This window comes from Triturus cristatus, chromosome 1_1 (assembly GCF_964204655.1).
Source record: "Triturus cristatus chromosome 1_1, aTriCri1.1, whole genome shotgun sequence".
Lineage (NCBI taxonomy): Eukaryota > Metazoa > Chordata > Amphibia > Caudata > Salamandridae > Triturus > Triturus cristatus.
Genome location: NC_140579.1, coordinates 1,103,598,729 through 1,103,625,014, shown reverse-complemented (window position 1 = coordinate 1,103,625,014; position 26,286 = coordinate 1,103,598,729). Strand labels below are relative to the sequence as shown.

Below are 26,286 nucleotides of genomic sequence, written 5' to 3'. Positions count from 1 at the left end.
ATTGCTGAATGTACTTTGACTGAGTGTGCCCTGGACTCCTGCCAATCAGGTGCCAAGGGCCTATGTTCCTTCCCTAAAACACAAAACCCAAATTGGCAAACCCTGGCCACATGTCAGCCCCTGGTAAATGGTGCCCTAGGTACCCAGGGCCTTGTGACCAAGGAAGGCCTCTAAGGACTGCATCACTCATTGTGCCATCCTTAGAGGCCCTGTACCCTTACACTCACACACTGCCCTTGCAGGCTGGGTGTCTGGGTACAAGACAAAACAAAGAATCGACATGGCACACATCCTTGTGTGCCATGCCCACCACCTACACTGCCATGGCATACATCAGCCACCCCTCTAGCTGGGTGCCCTATGCCAGTGGTGTGGGCACAGGAGCAGGAACCCTGTGCCCCTACAGTACTCAGGTCCATTCCTGGGCACTGTAGGTGCAGTGCTGCCATTTAAGAGCACATGGTGCTGAGAGCTCGTCGAACACAAACTCCACAGCACCATAATGGCAACACTGAAGACTGAGAAGTTTGGTATCTAACTTCTCAGCACATTAAACCCGCACTGATGCCAGTATGGGATTTAATGTACCAAGCACCCCAGAGGGCATCTTAGAGATGCCCTCTAAAACCTAACCTTCAATCCACGTCTGTTCTGAGGCTCCCTAGGCTGTCACACAGCAGACATGTTGCTGGACCCCTGGGTAGGAGAGCCCCTGCTCTCCTGGGCCTGCAACAATGCACATCCTGGGCGAGGTGCTAAATCTCCTCCCCCAGGATGGGCAGGGGGAAGCTTCAAAGGCATGCCGCCTCTGTGAGCTTCCCCAGGCCCCTGCAACCCCCCACTCTGACGGGAAGCTTGGCCGGAAACCCCAATAAGGACAAGGGATGTGCCAGCCTGCCAACCCCACCCCTCAGGTGGGGGAGGCGAGGTGAAGCACATCTCCGGGCTCTCGCCATCTTGAAGATGGGAAGCCTTGCCCAATCAGGATTAGGCTACTGCCCCCCTCCCACAGGAGAGAGGCAGGATAGGGGGATACCCACCCCAGGACAGGGACCCATTGGTCCCTGTCCTTCACCTACCTGTAACGCCCCTAAATCTAGTATTTAGGGGCACCCTGAACCTTCCTTTCCCAGATTCCAGATTCCGAAATCCGAAGAAGAGCTAGAAGAAAGAAGACCTGCCCTGCAGCTGCTAAGAAGAGGAAGACACCAACTGCTTTGGCCCAAGCCTTACCGGCCTGTCGACCCTCGAACCTCGAACCTGCTCCAACCCGGCATCTCTTGTGGCCAGCAACCTCACAAACACCAGAGGACCTGGCTACCTTTTGACTCTAAGCCCACTGGGATTCCCATGAGTAGAGGCTCTGCTCAAAATCTACTTCTAATCCCTGGCAGAAGCCCGGAATCGTGAACCCAGAACACTCTGCACCCGCCAAGCCTGGCCTGTGCCGGAGTGAACAAAGACCACGAGGACGACCCCACGGCGACTGTGACCTCGAGTCCGGCACCCAAGGACCTCCCTCGACACTCCTGAAGAAGCCTGCATCCTTAGAACCAGGTGCCCCCCCAACCGCGATCAACAGATGGTAAGATTTCCCGACACCAAAAGGCAACCTCTACATCTATCTACTTCCCCACTTGCCCTAAGTAAGTGACCAGGAGCCAGCAACCAAGGCCCCCCTACCTCTCATAGGATAACATTGGGCCTAACTCTCTCTGCACCCGGCCGCCCTTGTGCCGCTGAGGGTGAACCAACTGTACCTACCTGACCCTGGGAGACCCCTGAGTCTATGCCCAGAACCTTAACTCTGCCAGTCGAGTACTTACCTTTAAACCGATACCTCAATTTGCTCCATAGGGTAACATTGACTGGTTTTTCCTGAAGTTTCTTCGAAGTGAGGACTTCTCAAATCTTAAAATATTCACCAAAAATCAGCCGAATAACGAAAACGAAAATACTCACCTGCTATTAGGTGAACTCCCAGTGCTGGATCTTGGTGCCCAGCACTGACTCTGAAAAATACGTACAACTGTACTTACCAGTAACCCAATTAACTCCCATAGGAAACCGTTGACTGTTTTTCTGTGAAATTTCTTGTGTCAATTTCTGCAAACTTTAAATATTCTTTAAAAATCGTATAATTTCTGAAAACGTAATTACTTACCTGTTTTGGATAAAGGTCCCAGTACTGAGTCTAGGCACCCAGTACTGGATTACAAAAGTAACGAGAACATACTATACCTGCAACTTGAATTTTCTGCCATAGGGAATCATTGACCTTTTTCTATGAAATATTTTCTGTGTCAACTTTTAAAATAGCAAAATATTGTCTAAAAATCATCACAGTAATTAAGTCGACTTTTATCACTTGTTTCTAAGTACTGTCCCAGGACTGAATCTAGGATCCAGTCCTGGAATTCCAAAAGTAATCCAAAAAGTAATCTATTGCAAATAACTTGAAACTTCCATTGAACTCAATGCATTATTGTGTTTAAAACTGTGTTGCCTATTGCAACCACTTGTAACTTTCTACAAAAGCCAATTGCATATTGCAAAAGTATTTATATAAAGCATCTCATCCTGAGAAAGTATATTTTAATACCTAGGGGTCGATTCCGATCCTGTAAAAAGGCCCTACGAATCGTCGTACGGAGCGTTTTCTCCGTATGACTCGCACCCGGTAAACTGTCCCTACAACCTAGGAAGTACGATTCGTACAGAAAGCCTATTGCCATACGAATCGTACAAAAGACCGTACGTGGAAAAAATACCTACGATTGTGATCCGGAACAGCTTGTACGCGACGTCCGGACGTATTCAGGCAGCGGTTTCCGGCCCAGCAAGTACGATTCGTCCCTACGTCACTCTGTACGGCTCTTTTTCTACTGGAGTCAAACCCAGCCGGAAAAGCAGAGTTCGACACGAACCGCCACGCAACGGAGCCCCGGTACGCGACGTATACGCCATGAACCCCATCGTACGTGTCATCACGGTCCTCTTGGCCTACGACCTGGTGAACTGCACCCGACGCACATGCCGCAGAAGGTGAGAACAACACCCAGGGGCCGGGGGGGTGAGGGGCACGAATCATACCCCATTACCAAACCCAAACCTATAACATGGAGGCCATACATTACCATTACGGTCTGGTCACCTTGGGGGGCGTGTCCAGCAACGGAAGTGGACGTGTACGGTGCGTACCACATGTACCCCTACGGCACCATGCCAACTCAGGTACGGACCGTACCCACAAATGAATGCGTGAGTACTGTGTGTACCACACGTACCCCTACGGCACCATGCCAACTCAGGTACGGACCGTACCCATGCATGAATGCGTGGGTACGGTGCATACCACACGTACCCCTACGGCACCATTACAACGCAGGTACGGACCGTACCCACGCATGAATGCATGAGTACGGTGCGTACCACACGTACCCCTACGGCACCATGCCAACTCAGGTACGGACCGTACCCACGCATGAATGCGTGCGTACGGTGTGTACCACACGTACCCCTACGGCACCATGCCAACTCAGGCACGATTCATGTGTGGGTACGGTGCGTACCACATGTACCCCTACGGCACCATGCCAACTCAGGTACGGACTGTACCCATGCATTCATGCGTGGGTACGGTGCGTACCACATGTACCCCTACGGCACCATGCCAACTCAGGTATGCATGAATGCGTGGGTACGGTGCATACCATACGTACCCCGTTACGGCAGCAGTAAATTTGGGATAGGATGCGTACACACGTCAGGAATGTGGGCCTAGAGGACTGGCCCAACATGTTACCTTCATATTGGTGTGTGTAGGTCCAGGCCAGCAGTGTACAGCCCCAAGGGGGTGCGTGGGTGGGAGTATATGACTCCCAGCAGCGTCCAGACATATGAGGGGTGGGTGCAGAGGACTCCCAGCAGTGGACAGACATATGAGGGGTGGGTGCATATCACTACCAGCAGTGGACAGACAAATGCGGGGTGGGTGCAGAGGACTCCCAGCAGCATCCAGACATATGAGGGGTGGGTGCAGAGGACTCCCAGCAGTGGACAGACATATGCGGGGTGGGTGCATATCACTACCAGCAGTGGACAGACATATGCGGGGTGGGTGCATATCACTACCAGCAGCGTCCAGACATATGAAGGGTGGGTGCATATCACTACCAGCAGTGGACAGACATATGAGGGGTGGAAGCAGAGGACTCCCAGCAGCATCCAGACATATGAGGGGTGGGTGCATATCACTACCAGCAGCGTCCAGACATATGAGGGGTGGGTGCAGAGGACTCCCAGCAGTGGACAGACATATGAGGGGTGGGTGCAGAGAACTCCCACCAGTGGACAGACATATGTGGGGTGGGTGCATATCACTACCAGCAGTGGACAGACATATGAGGGGTGGAAGCAGAGGACTCCCAGCAGCATCCAGACATATGAGGGGTGGGTGCATATCACTACCAGCAGCGTCCAGACATATGCGGGGTGGGTGCAGAGGACTCCCAGCAGTGGACAGACATATGCGGTGTGGGTGTATATCACTACCAGCAGCGTACAGACATATGAGGGGTGGGTGCAGAGGACTCCCAGCAGTGGACAGACATATGAGGGGTGGGTGCAGAGGACTCCCAGCAGTGGACAGACATATGCGGGGTGGGTGCATATCACTACCAGCAGCGTCCAGACATATGAGGGGTGGGTGCATATCACTACCAGCAGCGTACAGACATATGAGGGATGGGTGCAGAGGAGTCCCAGCAGTGGACAGACATATGAGGGGTGGGTGCATATCACTACCAGCAGTGGACAGACATATGCGGGGTGGGTGCATATCACTACCAGCAGCGTCCAGACATATGAAGGGTGGGTGCATATCACTACCAGCAGCGTCCAGACATATGAGGGGTGGGTGCAGAGGACTCCCAGCAGTGGACAGACATATGAGGGGTGGGTGCAGAGGACTCCCAGCAGTGGACAGACATATGAGGGGTGAGTGCAGAGAACTCCCAGCAGTGGACAGACATATGCGAGGTGGGTGCATATCACTACCAGCAGTGGACAGACATATGATGGGTGGGTGCAAAGGACTCCCAGCAGCGTCCAGACATATGAGGGGTGGGTGCATATCACTACCAGCAGCGTCCAGACATATGAGGGGTGGGTGCAGAGGACTCCCAGCAGTGGACAGACATATGAGGGGTGGGTGCATATCACTACCAGCAGTGGACAGACATATGCGGGGTGGGTGCAGAGGACTCCCAGCAGTGGACAGACATATGCGGTGTGGGTGTATATCACTACCAGCAGCGTACAGGCATATGAGGGGTGGGTGCAGAGGACTCCCAGCAGTGGACAGACATATGAGGGGTGGGTGCAGAGGACTCCCAGCAGTGGACAGACATATGCGGGGTGGGTGCACATCACTACCAGCAGTGGACAGACATATGAGGGGTGGGTGCAGAGGACTCCCAGCAGTGGACAGACATATGAGGGGTGGGTGCATATCACTCCCAGCAGTGGACAGACATATGCAGGGTGGGTGCAGAGGTCTCCCAGCAGCGTCCAGACATATGAGGGGTGGGTGCAGAGGACTCCCAGCAGTGGACAGACATATGCGGGGTGTGTGCATATCACTACCAGCAGCGTCCAGACATATGAGGGGTGGGTGCAGAGGACTCCCAGCAGTGGACAGACATATGAGGGGTGGGTGCAGAGGACTCCCAGCAGTGGACATACATATGAGGGGTGGGTGCAGAGAACTCCCAGCAGTGGACAGACATATGTGGGGTGGGTGCATATCACTACCAGCAGTGGACAGACATATGAGGGGTGGGTGCAGAGGACTCCCAGCCGCGTCCAGACATATGAGGGGTGGGTGCATATCACTACCAGCAGCGTCCAGACATATGAGGGGTGGGTGCAGAGGACTCCCAGCAATGGACAGACATATGAGGGGTGGGTGCATATCACTACCAGCAGTGGACAGACATATGCAGGGTGGGTGCAGAGGACTCTCAGCAGTGGACAGACATATGAGGGGTGGGTGCATATCACTACCAGCAGTGGACAGACATATGCGGGGTGGGTGCAGAGGACTCCCAGCAGTGGACAGACATATGCGGCGTGGGTGTATATCACTACCAGCAGCGTACAGACATATGAGGGGTGGGTGCAGAGGACTCCCAGCAGTGGACAGACATATGAGGGGTGGGTGCAGAGGACTCCTAGCAGTGGACAGACATATGCGGGGTGGGTGCATATCACTACCAGCAGCGTCTAGACATATGAGGGGTGGGTGCATATCACTACCAGCAGCGTCCAGACATATGAGGGGTGGGTGCAGAGGACTCCCAGCAGTGGACAGACATATGAGGGGTGGGTGCATATCACTACCAGCAGTGGACAGACATATGCGGGGTGGGTGCATATCACTACCAGCAGCGTCCAGACATATGAAGGGTGGGTGCATATCACTACCAGCAGCGTCCAGACATATGAGGGGTGGGTGCAGAGGACTCCCAGCAGTGGACAGACATATGCGGGGTGGGTGCAGAGGACTCCCAGCAGTGGACAGACATATGCGGGGTGGGTACATATCATTACCAGCAGCATCCAGACATATGAGGGGTGGGTGCAGAGCACTCCCAGCAGTGGACAGACATATGAGGGGTGGGTGCAGAGGACTCTCAGCAGTGGACAGACATATGAGGGGTGGGTGCAGAGGACTCCCAGCAGCGTCCAGACATATGAGGGGTGGGTGCAGAGGACTCCCAGCAGCGTCCAGACATATGAGGGGTGGGTGCATATCACTACCAGCAGCGTCCAGACACATGAGGGGTGGGTGCAGAGGACTCCCAGCAGTGGACAGACATATGAGGGGTGGGTGCATATCACAACCAGCAGTGGACAGACATATGTGGGGTGGGTGCAGAGGACTCCCAGCAGTAGACAGACATATGCGGTGTGGGTGTATATCACTACCAACAGCGTACAGACATATGAGGGGTGGGTGCAGAGGTCTCCCAGCAGTGGACAGACATATGAGGGGTGGGTGCAGAGGACTCCCAGCAGTGGACAGATATATGCGGGGTGGGTGCACATCACTACCAGCAGTGGACAGACATATGAGGGGTGGGTGCAGAGGACTCCCAGCAGCGTCCAGACATATGAGGGGTGGGTGCATATCACTACCAGCAGCGTCCAGACATATGAGGGGTAGGTGCAGAGGTCTCCCAGCAGTGGACAGACATATGAGGGGTGGGTGCATATCACTATCAGCAGTGGACAGACATATGCAGGGTGGGTGCAGAGGACTCCCAGCAGCGTCCAGACATATGAGGGGTGGGTGCAGAGGACTCCCAGCAGTGGACAGACATATGAGGGGTGGGTGCAGAGAACTCCCAGCAGTGGACAGACATATGCGGGGTGGGTGCATATCACTACAAGCAGTGGACAGACATATGAGGGGTGGGTGCAGAGGACTCCCAGCAGCGTCCAGACATATGAGGGGTGGGTGCAGAGGACTCCCAGCAGTGGACAGACATATGAGGAGTGGGTGCATATCACTACCAGCAGTGGACAGACATATGCGGTGTGGGTGCAGAGGACTCCCAGCAGTGGACAGACATATGCGGGGTGGGTGCAGAGGACTCCCAGCAGTGGACAGACATATGCGGTGTGGGTGTATATCACTACCAGCAGCGTACAGACATATGAGGGGTGGGTGCAGAGGACTCCCAGCAGTGGACAGACATATGAGGGGTGGGTGCAGATGACTCCCAGCAGTGGACAGACATATGCGGGGTGGGTGTATATCACTACCAGCAGCGTACAGACATATGAGGGGTGGGTGCAGAGGACTCCCCGCAGTGGACAGACATATGAGGGGTGGGTGCAGATGACTCCCAGCAGTGGACAGACATATGAGGGGTGGGTGCAGAGGACTCCCAGCAGCATCCAGACATATGAGGGGTGGGTGCATATCACTACCAGCAGCGTCCAGACATATGAGGGGTGGGTGCAGAGGACTCCCAGCAGTGGACAGACATATGAGGGGTGGGTGCATATCACTACCAGCAGTGGACAGACATATGCGGGGTGGGTGCAGAGGACTCCCAGCAGCGTCCAGACATATGAGGGGTGGGTGCAGAGGACTCCCAGCAGTGGACAGACATATGCGGGGTGGGTAGAGAGGACTCCCAGCAGTGTCCCACTCCCAGGAGGATGGATGTCTTACACACACTGCATGACACACCACATGTGGGTGTGAGGACATATAACACATGCATACCCACCCATGGCGGATGCAGCACAATACACACCCAGATTTCATGCCAACAGACTGTATAGTCATGTAACTGCATACAAAACTAAGATAGCCAAAGGGAACACACACTGTCACGCACATCCCAGGACTGATAGGAATGTCCAGGTGCTGGTCCAGCCACCAAGATGTTGTCTCTCATGGAAGGAATAGGCTTCAATTCCACCAGATACAATGCCCACAATTGTGAGTCAGGTGCCCAAATACCCTGCATAACAAGTACCATTTGTGTGGTAGGCCGTGAATACACACATGCATAGTGCTGAAAAGGGACAATTTGTCCCTGAAGGCATTCCTACATATCCAAAACACAAGTACAGTGACTAGCAAGGATGGCACAGACGATTCAGCAGGAGACATAGGTGAGCAGGCATGGCCATTGTTGAAGGGATCCGTCACCAACAAAGGAAATGTTGACACAGGTCAGCACAACAATTGTGCAACTGTTTGCAGGGAAGATGTCATGTGCCACAGTGGAAGGAACACTCCTTGGGACAATGTATCCAAAGAAAAGGAACACACACTACCAATGCTTCTTTGCAGAGACATTGTGATGGCACACAGATACCATGGTCCACCTCATGACCATCATACAAAAACATTTCTCAGAAGCCTAACTCATTACCCGAACAACAACTCCAGGAGCCCCATCACCAACATCAAGTACCTGAAATGCAATAGTGTTGAAAGTAAAAGAAAAGGCTTTATTCAGCACACTAAAATAATAAATTAAGAATACACTATCTACAAAGGCCAATGGCCAGTCCTTTGTTATAGTCCAAGGATGGACGTAGGGGATTGTGTCCACCCCTCCCTTGCCTGCACAAAGTAACCCTAAGGTTTGTCGATCGGGGGGGGGGGCATCATCTGTGGCAGGACCAGGCACCACAGGGACAGGAGGGGGTTGGGTAGGTGTGGTGGGTGCAGGGCTGGACGTCGCCACCACAGGGGGTGGGGCAGCGCCAAAGGTGGAGGTGAGCTCGGCACTGTACACTGCTGCCAGGGCGTCCAGAGTATCCCCTGCACCTGAAGAGACCCCAGGGCCAACGGAGGGGGGGTGGCCGAGGGATGGGGTGCAGCACTCATGGGGGAGGGGGTGGACATGGGGGGACTCAACTCCCCTGCCCGGGGACTTCCTCGCTCGCTTGTGGGGTGGTGTCACAGTGGGGGTGAGGGCCAGCCCATCCATGTAGAGCTCTTTGGGTCACAGTTTGCAGGGGAGCTAAGGGGAGTTGTTTTGGAGGGACTGGGTTGTGAGGACTGTGGACTCTGACTGTGGCTGCGTGTCTGTCGTTTGCCCCCAGACCCTGTGGGTGTGCCTACATCCCCCTGAGTGTGCGTGCCAGGAGGTGTGTGCAGTGCCTTACTTGGGGGTGTTCTGGATGTGTCTGTTGGGCTGCGTGCCCGTGACTGTCTGTGTGTGCGTTGGGCAGGCATGGGAGAGGGATGGGTCCGGGGTAGGGGGGGATGGAGCGCCACAGGAGAGAAACTGCTTCCGTCAGTGAAGAGTCCATGGACCGCAGAATCCTGCGTTGCTCAGATATCATTGATGACATGCCCTCCACGAACGACACCAACTGTGTGAGCAGTTGAGTGTGTCCATGGAGGACATGCAGCATTGATGCCTGACCAACCTGCAACTGGCGCAGTGTGTCCACAGACTCTTCACTGAGGGAAGCAGGGGTGACAGGGGCAGGGGGTGCGGTGCCTGGTCCGAAGGAGACACGGTGGGACCCTGCACGGACAGAAGGGACGGGAGCAACTGGGAGGGCGGAGATGTCAATGGAGGAGGCGGGTACAGATGGTGGGATGCTGGCAGTTGTTGGGGCATCCTCCGCCTCCTCAGGAAGTTCAGCCTCGGACCCGTCGGCGTCGTAGATGCTCTCGCCTCCAGACAGGTCCTCCGACTGACTCCCCTTGCCCTCCGTGCCACTGGCTCCTGCTGACTCCACAGCACTGGCGGCACTGGCGCTGGGTCCCTCCTCAAGGTCCATGCAGGTGTCTCCCTCGCTTGCGGATGATGATGCTGTGGGTAAGGAGAAGAAACCAAAAAGAATCAGTCACCTGTATACATCTGACACATGAGCACAAGAACAATTGGTCACAGTGCATATCAGGCAATGCATCATGAGTAACAGCTAGCTTACTCCGCACATATGTAAGCCCTGTACTGTCCAGTTGTTAGACCCACCATGCCACTTTGACACCAGGAAAATACATACACAAAAGGCCACAACTTCAATGAGAAATACACTGAGTAGCTATTGGCTGTGAACCGGTGAGCACAGCAATACAATGAAGTCACGACACCTCTTGTTTAGCCTGAAAGAAACAGTAGTGATGCACTCAAGGTAAACTAACACACCTCAATACTCAAGGTGTCACCACACTCAGAGACCTGTAAGTCCTTTGGAACACAAAACGAACAGATGTAGCTACCTTGGGACTCACAATACTTTACACAATCTACATGTTTTGAATGTGCCAATTGGCCATTTCGTGAAAACAACACTCATGTGGCTGCATGCAATATGTCGCACAAGGCAGTGCACACAAAAGTAAATGTACACTGTCATTGAAGAAGCTGGCACCTTTTCTGAGAAGCCACTGTTAGAAATAAATGGTGTTGCAGAAAGTAGATATACATGGGCCCACGGAGGTCTTGATGTCTTGTGACTCATTAGTGTGTATCACCAACAACAAAGGAGTCTCACAAAATCAAGACCACTGTGGGAACATGTATATGGAGAATCTGCAACACCATTTAATTTGAACAGTGGCTTCTTTGAATAGGTGCCAGTGTGTTCCATGAAAGTTGAAATCTCGTTTGGTGTGCGCTTCCTTGTTAGACTTTTTTCATGCAGGCACATCAGTGTACTTAACACAAATCATCCAATTTCCACATTTAAAACATGAACAACTGTTGACAAGTGCTGTGAGTGCCAAGGTACAATTATTTCAGAGTAACAACTTTAATTATGTCCGTTGTCACCAGGCCATCCGTCACCTGATTACACAGTTGGCTACACATATGACCTACTGCCTGTCATCTGGAGTGGCACAGCTGTACTGTGGGGACACCCTCATGGCAAGCCAGAATGGACACACAGATGTCAGCACACAAAGTCCAAAATGCATTGCATCTGAACCACACACAGGTGCAAAAAAGGTATGATCAGGAATCATGTTGGTAAAAAAATTACACAGGCTGCAAATCACGAACATTGAGCACTGGCCACAATCACAGTGGCACTGCACAGTGTATTTTTGTACAGGCAATTCTCACACACAAGTCAGGCCTGGCAATGAAAAAGCAGGGTTGCACATGTATGCCTCTCCCGCACCCCCTCCCAATACCTGAGTCAAAATGAATGATACATATCAAGAACGGACACCTCTTATTCTGGGTTACAACAACTGTGCTTGAAAAATAGCTTCATTTACACAACATCACGTCATGGGGCTGCAAACACATATTTGTGACAAACAACCATCAACAGATTGTTGTGAATAGCCACACAGGCACTGCCCAGTGTGAGTATGCACTAGCAAAATGGTGTATCCCTGTGCAGTGGACACAGGTAGCACACATTAGCAAAATACAAACTAGGCCAGGGAACAATGCCACAGAGGCAGACCTATGCAGAACACACAGAGAAAGTGCACAATGTTGGATGACACACATGATTAGGAGGCCAGGGTGTCTCAGGGGACTGTAGTGGGCACACTGCTCCGTGGTCCTGGAATGAGCTGACTGTACCATCTTCAACTGTCATGGCACTATGCATATCTCACACTCATGCAAATCATGTCTGAGGCCACAACATTGGTCATGCATGCTGCAAGGGTGTCCAGTTGAAAGCTCACACTCCTATGTGGAGAGCAGCATCAGTGACAACAACTATGGATCCCCAACATAGTGAACAGGTCATGGCACAGGCAAGGTACCAACACAAGTCACAGACCACCCTCCCACATGATGCAGAAAGCAATGTGCACTTAGATTTACTGGCACCCTAGATGACCATGTGCAAATGTGATTACACACAGACCAGGGGACACATGTTAAGGAGGGGAAGGGATGAAAAAGAGCAACAGGTGACATTGGGGAACAGAAAATGCACTGCACATATCAACTCTGGGAGTGTATCCAGGCTACAGAGCGCTTACAAAAGCTTGCGACACATAACACGACAAACAGCCATGTACCTACCCCCTCCTTGCTGCAGTCTCTCCTGTAACTGCCTATCGAGGTCTGGGAAGACCACCGCCAGGACACGTCTCATTTGGGGGGTCAGCCATCGGCGTCCGCCGTGGGGGCGAGGAGGGTCCAGCCCCAGCTGGACCCGGGCGATCCGCCGGGTCCAGCACCGGATGTCCTGCCACCTCTTGCGGACCTGTGGCAGCCGGCGACTACGCTCCCCCTCAGATCTCACGGCCCTGACGATGTGGTTCCAAATCACCCCCTTCTCATAGGCAGTTACCTGTCAGGATGACAAAGTGACACACCATCAATATACCTGCTCCATGTCCCCGAGACACACATTTGAACCTCTTAGAAATGTTGAACAGGGCATAGGATGCAGACAGGAATTACATCATACACAATAAGAAATTGGCCTGTGTGCAAGCCCCAATGCAATACATGGTATTGAAAGTCAACCGGTTGGCATGAGGGTTGCGACACACTCACTGATCATGCCACACACTGTGCAGCACATGCAACAGCAGGCTGATGGCCAGCACGTGCCAAGCAGTCACATGTCCCACTCCACTGACGCACCCTTAGCATACTAGACAGACACACCCAAGCACAGATCACTCGCCTGTCATTGCCAACAGCAGCTACAACCCTCACTCTGCACATGTGCCACTTGCCAGTGGGGTGTCACAGGTGTCATGCTAGCTATGCAAGTCAGACACACAGCACGGCCTACTTGTCACATCAGATGGGTAGGTATGTTGCCACCTCCATGCAGGTGTGGCGCAACACTTCACATAGACACTCACCCACATGTAAAGGAAGATTCACACAAATCAATGTCCATTAGTGAGGAACTTCGATTTTCGATCACGATCGAATCGACCCGCCATTTTGTAACCCGCCGCCATTTTGTGTTGCCATCACTCAGGCAGCACGGCGAACGAAGTCTATTCTGCCTTTCCCGTAGCTTGGTGTCAAAATACATCCTCTGCCTTGTTTGCGAGGCTGGTGTTTGGACTAGCCGAGTACACTAATCCATGTCCGGCTTTCCTAATCCCTGTTTCAACCATCTGTAGGCCCACACCATTCTTTCCTGATCATATCTTATCGACTGGCCTTCACTGTCTCCTGCTAGCATTCTCTTGTGTCATGCCCGTCCTCCAATACATACAAACGTATCTCACCACCTGCAAGTCAGTTGTATTCTGTTAATGAATCAGTTCGGGGGCGGGATGACAAACATAGTTGGAGGAGAGGTCTCTTCGAGTCATCTGATCTTTTTGTTTTCGAACCTTTCTTACTGGTTCTGCTTTATTTTCCACTTACCCTATTGGCTCTTTTCTTCTTTACTTGGGGCATGTGTTCTGTTAATAATTCTGTATTGTATAGTATTTAATCTGATGCGCCACAGAGTGAAGTGGCAGTCTCCTGAGAACCTACTTTGTGTACTTCTAGGATAACTGTACTAGCTGCAGCTAAATAAATCCAATCTTCTAACGCCGACAGAGTGTCCCGTGTCTCTGTGTAATGAAGCAGGTGAACCCAGAAGACGGAGGGCGTACCCTGCGTCGCCAGGTCCAAAAGGTTCTGATTCTTCAATTGGCGCCCATAGTGGGGCGGCTTCAGTGGTACCTGTTCTGCTCGAAGGTCATGAGGAACCTCGCAAGAAAATTCCGGAGGGTTCGCGAGCCACACTAAGCGACCCCTGTATGTCGAAAGTGGTCCGAAGGTCTTTTTCAGCACGGTTACTCCTTCCTGACGGCTACTGGCGACCGCTGCCCTGACTGCTGCCCTGCTTTGGCCCATTCCTTTGGTGATGTATGGTAAAGCGAGACAATAGACGGGCCTCTGTTGGTGGAAGAAGACGTCCTTAGTTAAGTTAAGTATTTTCATGGGTCGCGCCCACAAATTTTGGTTCTTTGTTTGATGTCCTTAGGTTACTTAGATTTAGTTTTTGCAAAGACTAAAGCCGAGGGTAAGTGCATTTGTGCTGCGTAAACCGAGTTTTACTCCCTTGAAGTTTGTGAACAGTTCAGAGACATTGTGAAATGCCTGGTCTGACTAAGTTTGGAAGAATTTGTTGTCTTGGTTGTAATAGGGACTCCCGACTTGAGGACTCTTGTCCGATTCCTTCGGTTGGAACTCCCACATATGAGCTCTACTCAAAACACGGTATCGGCCCCATTGCCTTTAACGAGACATGGACTCGATATACGAAGAAGGATGGTGTTCTTAAATGGCCAGAAAATTGTAGTTTTGATCCCGATGTGCTAGATAATTTAGAAACTGTTCAAAAGAAAAGCCCGGCCGGCAATGTTTGACTCTTTCCGCCTTTGGCGTAAGGAAGCCAAACAGAAAGAAATTAAACAAGCAAAACGAGCTAGGAAAACACAGGGTATGACGATTATACAGGCTGCACAACAGTTCAAAAATGATGAAATTGACAATGCGACTGAAATCTCAGAAAGACAACATCGTATGGCGATAGATAAATGCTATCCGGTGTTGCCTGTTTCTCCTTCTGACAATACGAAAGATATAGAAGAAGATTCCCTAATGTCTCATTTATTAAGATTGCCTCCGCCTTATGTGCAAAATACAAATGTGCCTCAGCCGTTACAGCCTGCTCAGATGCTGGTAGTACCTCCGCCGGTTCCGGCCCTTCAGCATTTGCCTCCTTCAGTACTACCGCCCTTGCCGGTCTCACCATTAGTCTCAGCTTCTCAACCTTCATCTCCTGATCTTAGCTCACCTTTGCCTTCTGCTCCTCCTGTGATTTCTAGTTCTCCTATTGATAATTCTCCTAATATTCTGTCTCCAGTTCTAATGTCTAATTCACCGTTTATGCGTAAGCGTCTCACAGATTCTGTCACTAGTATTTTATCTCCTTTCTTTGGAGCTCTTAATGTGTCTCCGGCTTTTGCTCGAAGACAATCTCGTAGTCAGTTCCCAGATTTCGAGGAACGAGAGAAGCTAGATTCTCTGGCACGAAGATGGATCAAGAAGGGTCCACAATATAGTATGTCTGATATTATGCCTACCTTTTTGCAATGGAATGCACCTACACAAAGGTATGTTTTTAATGTAATGTGCGATATTCTCATTAAAGAATGGGAAGATGTGAGTTCGAGTCCGATCTCACAAGATTTATTAGATGTCCAAGCCGATTTTGAAAAAGGACTTATTGTAGGTTCCAAAGTTGAGGAAGCTGTAAGGACACTCATCTCTTATAGAACCTTATTGTTCTCTCGGATTTTTCTTGATTCTGATCCGTCGGTTAAACTGACATCGAAAAATTACCCTATGAGAGAGGTTCCTCCAGTTTGGAAAGAGGAAGTTGCAGCCGCAGGTGCTAATCCAGATATTCCAGCTCACTTTCAGTGTATATGGGTACATGTGCCATGGAAGAGATCTGAAGTTTTGGCCCTTAAGCAGACTCTACCAGATCCTCGTAAGAACCCTGCAGGTTATTATAAAGAATTATCGCAGACAATCGATGCTTGTATTATGAATCTGGCAGATATCGATATGTTAATGGGTAATGTAGTCCCACAGATAATATGGGCTAAGATTCGTAGAGAGGATCATGCACAGGAACTGGGTGCAACTTGGGATGCCATAGCTGATACAGATAGAGACCAAGTGGGTGGTGCAAAGCCTGACGCTTTGATCTCGGAACTTCCTGGTAGGATCATTACGTTAATGAAAACTATGATGCCTGCATTGAGAGTGAATTGGGATAAGCTAGCAGCATGTAAACAAAAGAAAGATGAAAGTGTCTCTGATTTCTTTACTCGTTTCGTGGAGACATTTATTGATCATAGTGGTCAGGACATGGCTACCGAGGGTGGACAGCGACTATTCGTGGACAAATTTGTATTCAACCTGCTTCCCGAGCTGTCACACAAATTAAAGGATTCAGAAAGTTCTTGGGCTGTTTCTTCTTCTGCCCAGATATTGGCTACTGCACAATATTACGAGAATAGGGACAAAGAAGAAAAGGAAAAGCAAGAGAAGAAAACGAAAGATTTAAAAACGAAGGTTCTCTTGCAGCAAGCTTATCCGTCACGTTATGTTCAGCCTCAGACTCAACAGCCACCGCAGTTTCAGAGATTGTATCAGAAACCTGAGCTATACATTCCGCGACCTTTGTTAGGTCCTAATCAATGTGCCTATTGTAAAGAGGAAGGTCATTTTAAGAATAGTTGTCCGGTTTTTTTGCAGCGCAATGGAGCGTCATCTGCTCCACGAGGTCGTGCTGGCCTCCAGTCAGCAAACAGAGGTAGAGGTCGAGGTATGTTAACTCAAGAACAGCGTGCCCTTCCTTCTCCTAATTCCATGAACTACTTTGATCAGCAGAATGTGAGATCCACTCAATATTATAATGAGGACCATTATGTTGAAGGCGAAAATGAGAGTCTTCATGCCAACTAGGACAGCCATGGACAAAGTAGAGCAGTTGTGCCAATCCCAGTAGATCAAAATGGCCCTTATGTCAACATCACTACAATGGGTGTATCAGAGCCATTCCTTCTAGATACTGGAGCAATGAGAAGTTCTATTATTCATTCTAAACTCCCTGGGGCACCTTTGTCTGGCTTAACGAATATTTCCGTAGGATTTTCTGGCGCCCCTGTTTGCAATCCGGTTTCTTGCCCTTTGCCAATTTCAGTTGGTCCTTATGATTTGGAAGCTTCACTTTTGTTAACGAATGGTTGTGGTGAAAATCTGTTGGGTCTAGACCTATTGAAAAGAATGCATGCTACAATATATTGTTCTCCTTCAGGCGTACATCTCACCTTAGGTCAGAAGTTGATCTCCCCAATGTATCTGTCTAAAGATCAGTTCCCTCCCGAGTTGCTTTCTCTTCCGACAGCACTTTGGGCCACGGGTCCGAATGATGTGGGTTGCCTTGAGATACCGCCATATGTTGTTACTCTTAAGCCCAATGTTGAATTACCACGCATCCCACAATACCGAATCTCTGCAGAGAGAGTGAAAAAGCGCTTTTGGAAATCATTCATGATCTTATTCGGAAGGGTGTGGTCGAAGAAACGAGAGGTAACACATGCAATAGTCCTATTCTTCCTGTTCTTAAACGTACTGATCCTTCTCAACCTCCTGTGTACCGGTTTGTAATTGATCTGCGAGAAGTAAACAAAATTGTGATTCCACAATTTCCTGTTGTTCCAGACATCACTGCCTTGTTGACTATGATACCTTCCACAGCGACTTGGTTTTCTGTTATTGATCTAAAGAATGCCTTCTTTAGTATTCCAATTGCAGAAGAGAGTAGGGACATTTTTGGTTTTTCTCTTGAAGGCCGAAGCTTCCGATTTAGGCGCGCACCCCAAGGGTACTGTGAAAGTCCCTCCATTTACAGCCAAGCTTTGAAATGTCATCTTGATACTTTTCATTTGCCGTCTGGTGCCGCCCTTATCCAATACATGGACGACTTGTTAGTCGCCGCCGATTCAGAAGATATCTGCAAGGATGTCACTATAGCACTGTTGCGTCACTTGTTCAAGCTGAATCACAAGGTTTCACCTTCCAAACTACAGTATGTTTGTCGAGAGGTTACCTACTTGGGTCATCTCCTATCAAAGGAGGGACGACGATTGACACCAGAGCGAATTCAGGCGATTGCTCGAATGTCTGTGCCATCCACACAAAGGATCCACACAAAGGGAAGTACGTGCTTTTCTGGGAATCACTTCTTATTGTAGACAGTGGATCCCTAACTTCTCTTTGATCGCCAAACCCTTGTTGGCACTCACATTAAAAGATACGCCTCAGCCCCTTCCTTGGACTAAAGAATGCCAAAAGAGCTTCACTGATTTACGCACTGCTCTGTGTTCTGCGCCTGTACTAGGTACCCCAGATTACACTAAGCCTTTTACGCTGTATGTTCACGAGAAAGAAGGTTGTGCATTATCCGTCTTATCACAGCAATTTGGAGATAGACAGCGACCATGTGCTTATTTTTCGGCTACGTTAGATCCCGTAGCTAAAGCATTGCCTAGTTGTCTCAAAGCCACAGCAGCCGCAGCGATTTCCATCCGACAGTCCGCTGGGATAGTGTTAGATAACACTCTTATTGTCATGGTACCACATGCAGTGGATACCTTACTAAATAGAACAAAGACACAACATCTCACTAGTGCACGTTTAACTGGTTACGAGCTGACGCTATTGGCTAGTCACGTACACATCAAACGATGCAATACTCTGAATCCAGCTACTTTGTTGCCCCTTCCTAATGAGGAGAGCGTTGAGAATCAACATGACTGTTTCTTCCGTACTGAGGAAGAGACAAAAGGAAGAATTGATTTGAGAGACACACCGTTAGAGAATCCAGATAGAACTCTATGGGTAGATGGTTCTTGTTTTAAGATGCCCAATGGGGATACGGTTTCAGCCTATGCTGTAACTACCTTACATACGATTGTGGAAACTGCGCGTGTTAGACACAATTCAGCGCAAGCAGCAGAGTTGATAGCACTGACGAGAGCTTGTGTACTATCAAAAGGGAAAAGAGTGAACGTGTACACTGACAGTCAGTATGCTTTTGGTGTCGCGTTCAATTTTGGGCGTCTCTGGAAAGAGAGGGGTTACCTAACTTCACTGGCACTAAGATACAGCATGGTCAGTTAGTGACTGATCTCCTTGAATCACTTACTTTACCTGTCCAAATAGCGATAGTGAATTGTAGTGCTCACAAGAAGATTTCGGATGATATTGGACGGGGAAATGCATTAGCTGATGAAACAGCAAAGAAAACAGCGAAAGATTCAATGAGTCGAATGTATATGGCAGGTCCTGCGAATTGGGTCAGAGAGAGAGGAATGTGTGAGAATACAGTGGAAAGCGTGAAAACGATTCAGAAAGAGAGCTGAGCAAGTGGAGAGAAAGTACGGGAATGTTAGATGAGATGGGTTGTTGGGTAGAATTATCCGAACATCAACGTTGGTTGTTACCAGATGCTTATGTACTCCCAGTGCTTACTATGGCTCATGGTCCAGCCCACCTTAGTGCAAAAGGCATTTGTAAACTTCTAGCTCCAGTTTGGCAAAATGAGAATATCCCGAAATGTGCAGACAACGTAGTAAAGCATTGTATTGTTTGTCTGATGTATAATCCAGGAAAGGGAACCCCCACTCCAGCAGGTCACTTTGCTCCTCCGACATACCCATTTGAAGTGTTGCAAATCGATTACATTCACATGGATCGATGCAACAACCTCAAATATGTTCTGGTGGTAGTATGTGCCTTTTCGAGATAGATAGAAGCATACCATTTGAAAGACAACACAGCTTTATCCACAGCCAAAATCCTTCTAAAAGAGTTCTTTCCCAGGTTTGGATTGCCGCGCATTGTCTGGAGTGACAATGGGAGCGAGTTTGTTGGCCAAGTCATGCAGAAAGTTTGTGCGGGTCTTGGAATCAAGCAAAAGTTCCATGCGGCAAATCATCCCCAATCAGCAGGTTTAGTAGAATGTTACAATGGGACCTTGAAGTTAAAGTTAGCAAAAATTCAAGCAAGTACGGGACTTAATTGGCCTGATGCTTTGCCGTTAGCTTTGCTATCCACCAGAACTGCAGTACACTCTCGTCTGGGACTTAGCCCTTACAAAGTGGTGTTTGGCCGTCCGGCCAACATATGGGGAATACCTCGTCCTAAAAAGTTCTCAGATTTGCCCTACCCAATGTTGATTGACTATTTGCATGACCTTACAACTAAATTGCATGTCCTTCATCGACAGGTTCAGAGTGCTTTACCGGAGGCTTCCACAGATCCAGGTCACTCCATCCGTCCAGGTGACTGGGTCTGCATCCGCAATTTTCAGAGGAAGAAGAATTTGGAGCCCAGATGGCGGAAGCCCCGAATGGTCCTTCTCACGACAAGGACAGCAATTAAAGTTGAAGGAAAGAAAAATTGGATTCACGGTGTGCACTGCAAGAAAGTACCTTTGCCCTTGCCTTTTGATCAGTGGGTTCGTAGAGGGGTTGGTGACTGTGAAGGCGAAACAGTTCCACGATTTGTACCCTTTAGCGATGCACACCTGAATGGGACATTGTCTGAGAAAGAGGACGATGACATCTTACAGGAAGCTATTCCATTGCATCGTCGCTTAAATACGACTGAACCAAGAACATTGTTTCAAGATCAGGGTGTTCCTGGGAAAGGAGCACTACAATCTTAGGCCCAGACAAAAGAACATTTGAGACTTTCTTCTCCCTTGTATAGTGTTCTGTTTAGGTTGCAGGGTCACGGTAGGAGTCTAGGTCACGACCTGAGTAGTGACAATAGGTCTGCAGGATCTTTCAGTGTCATAGGATGGTTGAGAATCGTGACTTTAGTGATTGAGGAAGATTGCCGTGAGCATCCACTAGTGAAAATGGAGACTACACCAAGTATTGAAGAGAGAAGAAATGAAATAAAGAAAGCATCTTGTAAAATAATGTACAGTCGTTACAGTATAACCCCATGTATTTTGATATCATTATGTATTGCTTTGGCGATTATTGGTTGGATAGTTTATGCTTTGCAGCCAAAAAACACCTTCCCTTCCTCCTCTTTGCCTTCTTCTACTATCTCTCCACACCTTTTTCATACTTTTTCTTCACATGAACTTGTCAGAAGAACCGAGTATTACAACAATTCCTTTGTCCAGCTATTGCACCAGCATCAATTAGTGGTCAACACAACTGATTGTTGGGTATGTGGTCTTATGCCGCATACTACTGAGAAAGGAATACCATATTTAGTTCTCCCTTTCTCCTATGAGGGTTCCGCTTGGGCATTCTTTGTTATTTTCTCAAATGCATATCAAAGTAAATTCAGACGGTCTGTTGCTTCACAAATTAATTATCCGGATTTTAGTCATAGTTCTTTGATTAAGGGTATGGTAGTTATGGCTAAAATTATGGAGAATAGCAAGATTTCTATCGATGAAAGAAAAGCCTACACCAATTGGAACGTCACCCAATATATGTCGAGTCTTAGTAATAAAATGGGAAAGGAGAAATCCTCACCAATCTGGACTATACCGCATCAAGGTAACTTCTGTTTAAAAATAAACGATCGTTCTTCTGACACTGCACCAAAGAGTAACTGCTCCTACACATACATTTATTCCTCTCTGAACTCACCTCCTCTAGTACCGTCCCAAGGCACCTATTTCATTTGCTATGATAGAGCTTATACCTGGTTGCCAACAGGTTTCTCTGGTACCTGCTACATAGCTTTCCTTCTTCCTCCTACTTACACTGCTTCTGCCAATTATCACCGAACCCGTCTCAGCCGAGGAATTATTGACTCCAAAGACACCACGGGACAAGAAGGAGGAGATTTCCTTAAAGGTTTTCTTCCTTTCTGGGGTCCAATGGCCAACAGCAGAAATATAAGGCAACTGGTCCATGTCGTAGAAACTACAATAGACATCACTGTAGGAGCCTTGAGTAATATCACGGCGGAACTACAGGCGGATCGTCTTATGACCTTACAGAATCGAGTTGCCTTAGACTTTATTCTTGCCGATCGTGGTGGAGTATGTAAATTGATCGGGTCAAGCTGCTGTATTTTCATTCCTAATGACGCTCCGACAGTATACCAAGCTATTTCCAAGTTGCATATAATCTCCGAGTCTATTCATCAGGACGAAGGAGATTGGCCCTTAACGGAATGGTTTTGGGGACTACTGTCCAAATGGGGTTGGAAAGCATTGACATTCCTTGGAATAATCTTGACAATCGTATTTTCCTGTTGCCTTTGTATGCACTGTGGTCCCGCTATCTGTGATCTTTGTGCTACCATGTGCATTTCAAGACCCAAACCTCAAGTAACAGAAAACATAAGGATGATGTTACAACAACAGCTTGATGATCTCATGGCTATTGATGTGGACTCAGATTAACGTGAGTCTATCTTGCCTGAGTTCTAGCAAAAGGAGGGTCTGAGGAACTTCGATTTTTGATCACTATCGAATCGACCCGCCTTTTGTAACCCGCCGCCATTTTGTGTTGCCATCACTCAGGCAGCACGGCGAACGAAGTCTATTCTGCCTTTCCCGTAGCTTGGTGTCAAAATACATCCTCGGCCTTGTTTGCGAGGCTGGTGTTTGGACTAGCTGAGTACACTAATCCATGTCTGGCTTTCCTAATCCCTGTTTCAACCATCTGTAGGCCCACACCATTCTTTCCTGATCATATCTTATCGACTGGCCTTCACTGTCTCCTGCTAGCATTCTCTTGTGTCATGCCCGTCCTCCAATACATACAAACGTATCTCACCACCTGCAAGTCAGTTGTATTCTGTTAATGAATCAGTTCGGGGGCGGGATGACAAACATAGTTGGAGGAGAGGTCTCTTCGAGTCATCTGATCTTTTTGTTTTCGAACCTTTCTTACTGGTTCTGCTTTGTTTTCCACTTACCCTATTGGCTCTTTTCTTCTTTACTTGGGGCATGTGTTCTGTTAATAATTCTGTATTGTATAGTATTTAATCTGATGTGCCACAGAGTGAAGTGGCAGTCTCCTGAGAACCTACTTTGTGTACTTCTAGGATAACTGTACTAGCTGCAGCTTAATAAATCCAATCTTCTAACGCCGACAGAGTGTCCCGTGTCTCTGTGTAACGAAGCAGGTGAACCCAGAAGACGGAGGGCGTACCCTGCGCCGCCAGGTCCAAAAGGTTCTGGTTCTTCATGAGGTCGTACAAATCATTTGGACACTCTCACCACAGGTCCACTCAACTCATACGTGTTAGATCTGGCACCTTGGCGTGAGTCTCCCTTCCACTTTTTGTCGCTGTGCCTCGTGTGTTTTGCTGGTGTTAGCTGCTCAGAGCACTGTGCCACTGCCAACCAGTGCCACAGTGCAAGTGCTCCCTATTTAAAATGTATATGTTGGTTGGATTCCATGATCGGTTTATTTGGTTTACTGTCAGACCCCAGTAAAGTGCACCAGGAGTGCCCAGGGCTTGTAAATACAAATGCTGCTGGTGGGCTTGCAGCACTGGTTGTGCCACCCACAGAAGCGGCCTGGTAAAATGTATCTAAGGTTTGCCATTGCAGAACCTGCGTGCAGTCTGGTACTGTCATGCTGACTGGGTAGGTGCACACACTTCCCAGTCCCTAAACCTTCCCTTAACTTCATATCAGTCACCCCTATGGTAGGCCCAAGAGCAGGGTGCATTGTAAGCATAAGGTAGGACAAGACCTGATGTGGGTGGCATGTCCTAATAGTGAATTACAGCCATTTTCGTTTTTCACTATTGTAAGGCTACCTGTTCTCCATAGGCTAGAATGGGCTGTTAGAATTGTTACATCCTATGATCCTAACAGACCCAGGGAACATGGTAGAAATTCGAGTTTAGTATGCCTGAACTCAGAATAATAAAATACATCTTTTAGTAAAGTTTATTTTAATATTCTGTGTTTGCAAATACCACTTTTAGAAAGTTGGTATTTGCTTGCTTGACCAATTCAGCCCGCCTCTGCTGTGATGTGTATCTGCCTGTCTGGTTGTGTGAGTGACAGGGCTGGGGAAACCCTGAGGGGCAGGCCTAGGCAGCCTGGTGGTGAATAGGAAGATTGGCAGTCAGATGGGTGGGAGGAGTACACCTGGGAGTACACCTGGGCTCTGAATAGGGTTGTGCTCTGCTACCACAATGCTGGCTCCACCTCCTGCGGAGCCAATAGAAAGTTTGCACCATACAATAGACAAATCAAGCCATTTTAGGTTAAAAATAGCCCAAAATGATGGCAATCTAATTAGTACCACTAAGTATGTAGTGTGGCACTCGCTTTAATGAAAAGCCTATAGATATAAAATGGAACTACCCATGTTGCCTCGACGTGCTCCCTACTAAATTATCATTCAATTCCTTAAGCAATTCCTTTTCAACTCTGAAGTCAGGTGAGCCATCATTTTGGGCTATTTTTAACCTAAAATGGCTTGATTTGTCTATTGTATGGTGCAAACTTTCTATTGACTATCCCCATTTGGGTTTGTAGTTGAAATACTCAAGTTTTGTTAACGAAAGCAGCAAGAATAAGGAGAGAGGGAATCAGAAGAAGCCAACCCGGCAAAATAAGAGGCCCCTTGTGCAGATTAAACTCGTTACAAGCCCGGTAAATCTCTAAATCTCTATAAAGAGTATTTTCATATTGACCCAATGGCTAAATTAATTTTATCTTTTTGATACATTCTCATTATTTTGTATATGTGTCATCTGGCAGTCCCCCTTTGATTGACTACAAGAGGTGGCAACTGCAACACTATTGGTTACATCTGTTCAATCACCTATATCCTAGAGGAGTTCTTTTGGGATTATTTCCCTTCTTTTTTGTTAAAAAAAATATTTTTTTATCACAGCATTGATACCAATTTATTTTCTTTAGGCTGGTATACAATTCCTGTGTCCTGAAGAAGACTCAATATGACTACTTACAACTAGCGGTTGATGTAGGGTCGAAACGTTGACGGTTCTCCAGTCCCTTATTAATCTGATTTCCTTGTTGACAATAAAAAGATAGGACATGTGCCTTACAAGGTTTATCGCATACCCATGAGGAAACTAAGGACTTTTTCAAAATAAGGACCTTTGTACATATTTTTGTTACATTGTGTAAATACGTACATATACTGTAATTATCTGCACTGTCACTTATTGCACCAAGTCACTTTATTCACTTGTTCACTGCGTCGTTTTCTAAAAATATTGTATATACAGCCTTAGCTTTATCTTTTTCAATTTTCGGATTTTGCTTACCCCAATTCAAAATATAAAGAATAAATTGCTATATCTAAAATTGTATAATTTTGTTTGATATTGATTATTCGATTGATTTATATATGCTGTGATTCTTGATTTATTATGATTGAAAGTAATTGTTTCCCTATGGAACCATTGTTTATATTTTGTTAAAGATCTCCAAGGGCTTGAACTGAGCTTGCCCCCAGGACCAGTGGACTTCATCCCCAGCTCCCCAAAGTCTTTTGGAAGTGCCTGCTGCTGTTGTTAGGCCTTCTGAGGGACTGCGTGTCGCAAGGAGCTGGAAGCGCGACGCAAGGGAGAGAAGCGTGCCGCCGTAGGAGCCGCTGTCGTTGCATCTCGCAGAGAGTGTCGCTGCTGCAGCATCGCATCGAGCGGAAGCGTCTCGCATCATTCCGGAAGTGTCTCGCAACGCCGAAGAAGCGTGTCGCCATCACAGCCATCGTAGCTGTCGCATTACACCGCATCGAGAGGAGAGTCTCTGTAGGAGAGTAGGGTCTGCTATCCTATGGTCACCCCAAATTTTTGCTTTTTGCTTCACTGGTTTTTGACATATTGAGGCTGTGGGCCTGCTAATCAGACCCCCAGCCTGCTGTTCTCTCTAACTAAATTAACACTATGCACTCTAGGTGCATAACCAATTGGAAGTGGATCACCCTGTGAGCCCCTGTACCAGTGTACACTAGGTACCCAGGGCATTGGTGTATCTAAGGCCTGCCAGGGGCTGAAGCATGTATTATGCCACCCCAGGCTTGGCCTAACAAATTTGACACAACTGGCTGATCACTCAGCTGGGGTAAGTTGGTGTAACCACCTCTTACTTAGGTGTAGTATACCTATACCTAACCTTAAATGGGACACATGTTAACCTATAAGTCACTCCTATGGCAGGCCTTGACAATCCTGAAGGCAGAGTGCTTGGTTCCATGTGAGATGGTGCTCTGGCATGAGCTGAGCCTGTCTGCAGTGGTCG

General features: G+C 48.5%; 1 protein-coding gene across 1 annotated transcript in view; it reads right to left on the bottom strand.

The window, feature by feature from the left end:
• Window positions 1-9,180: 9,180 nt before the first annotated feature.
• The window catches only part of LOC146871621 (uncharacterized), an 88,064-nt gene continuing 70,958 nt past the window's right edge, over window positions 9,181-26,286 (bottom strand). The window contains exons 2-3 of the mRNA XM_085599766.1: window positions 12,546-12,816; window positions 9,181-10,358 (exon numbers count right to left, since the gene is read on the bottom strand). Of these exons, the coding sequence (XP_085455892.1) occupies window positions 9,652-10,358; window positions 12,546-12,618 (780 nt within the window). The 5' untranslated portion in view covers window positions 12,619-12,816 and the 3' untranslated portion in view covers window positions 9,181-9,651. The remainder of the gene's footprint in view (window positions 10,359-12,545; window positions 12,817-26,286) is intronic.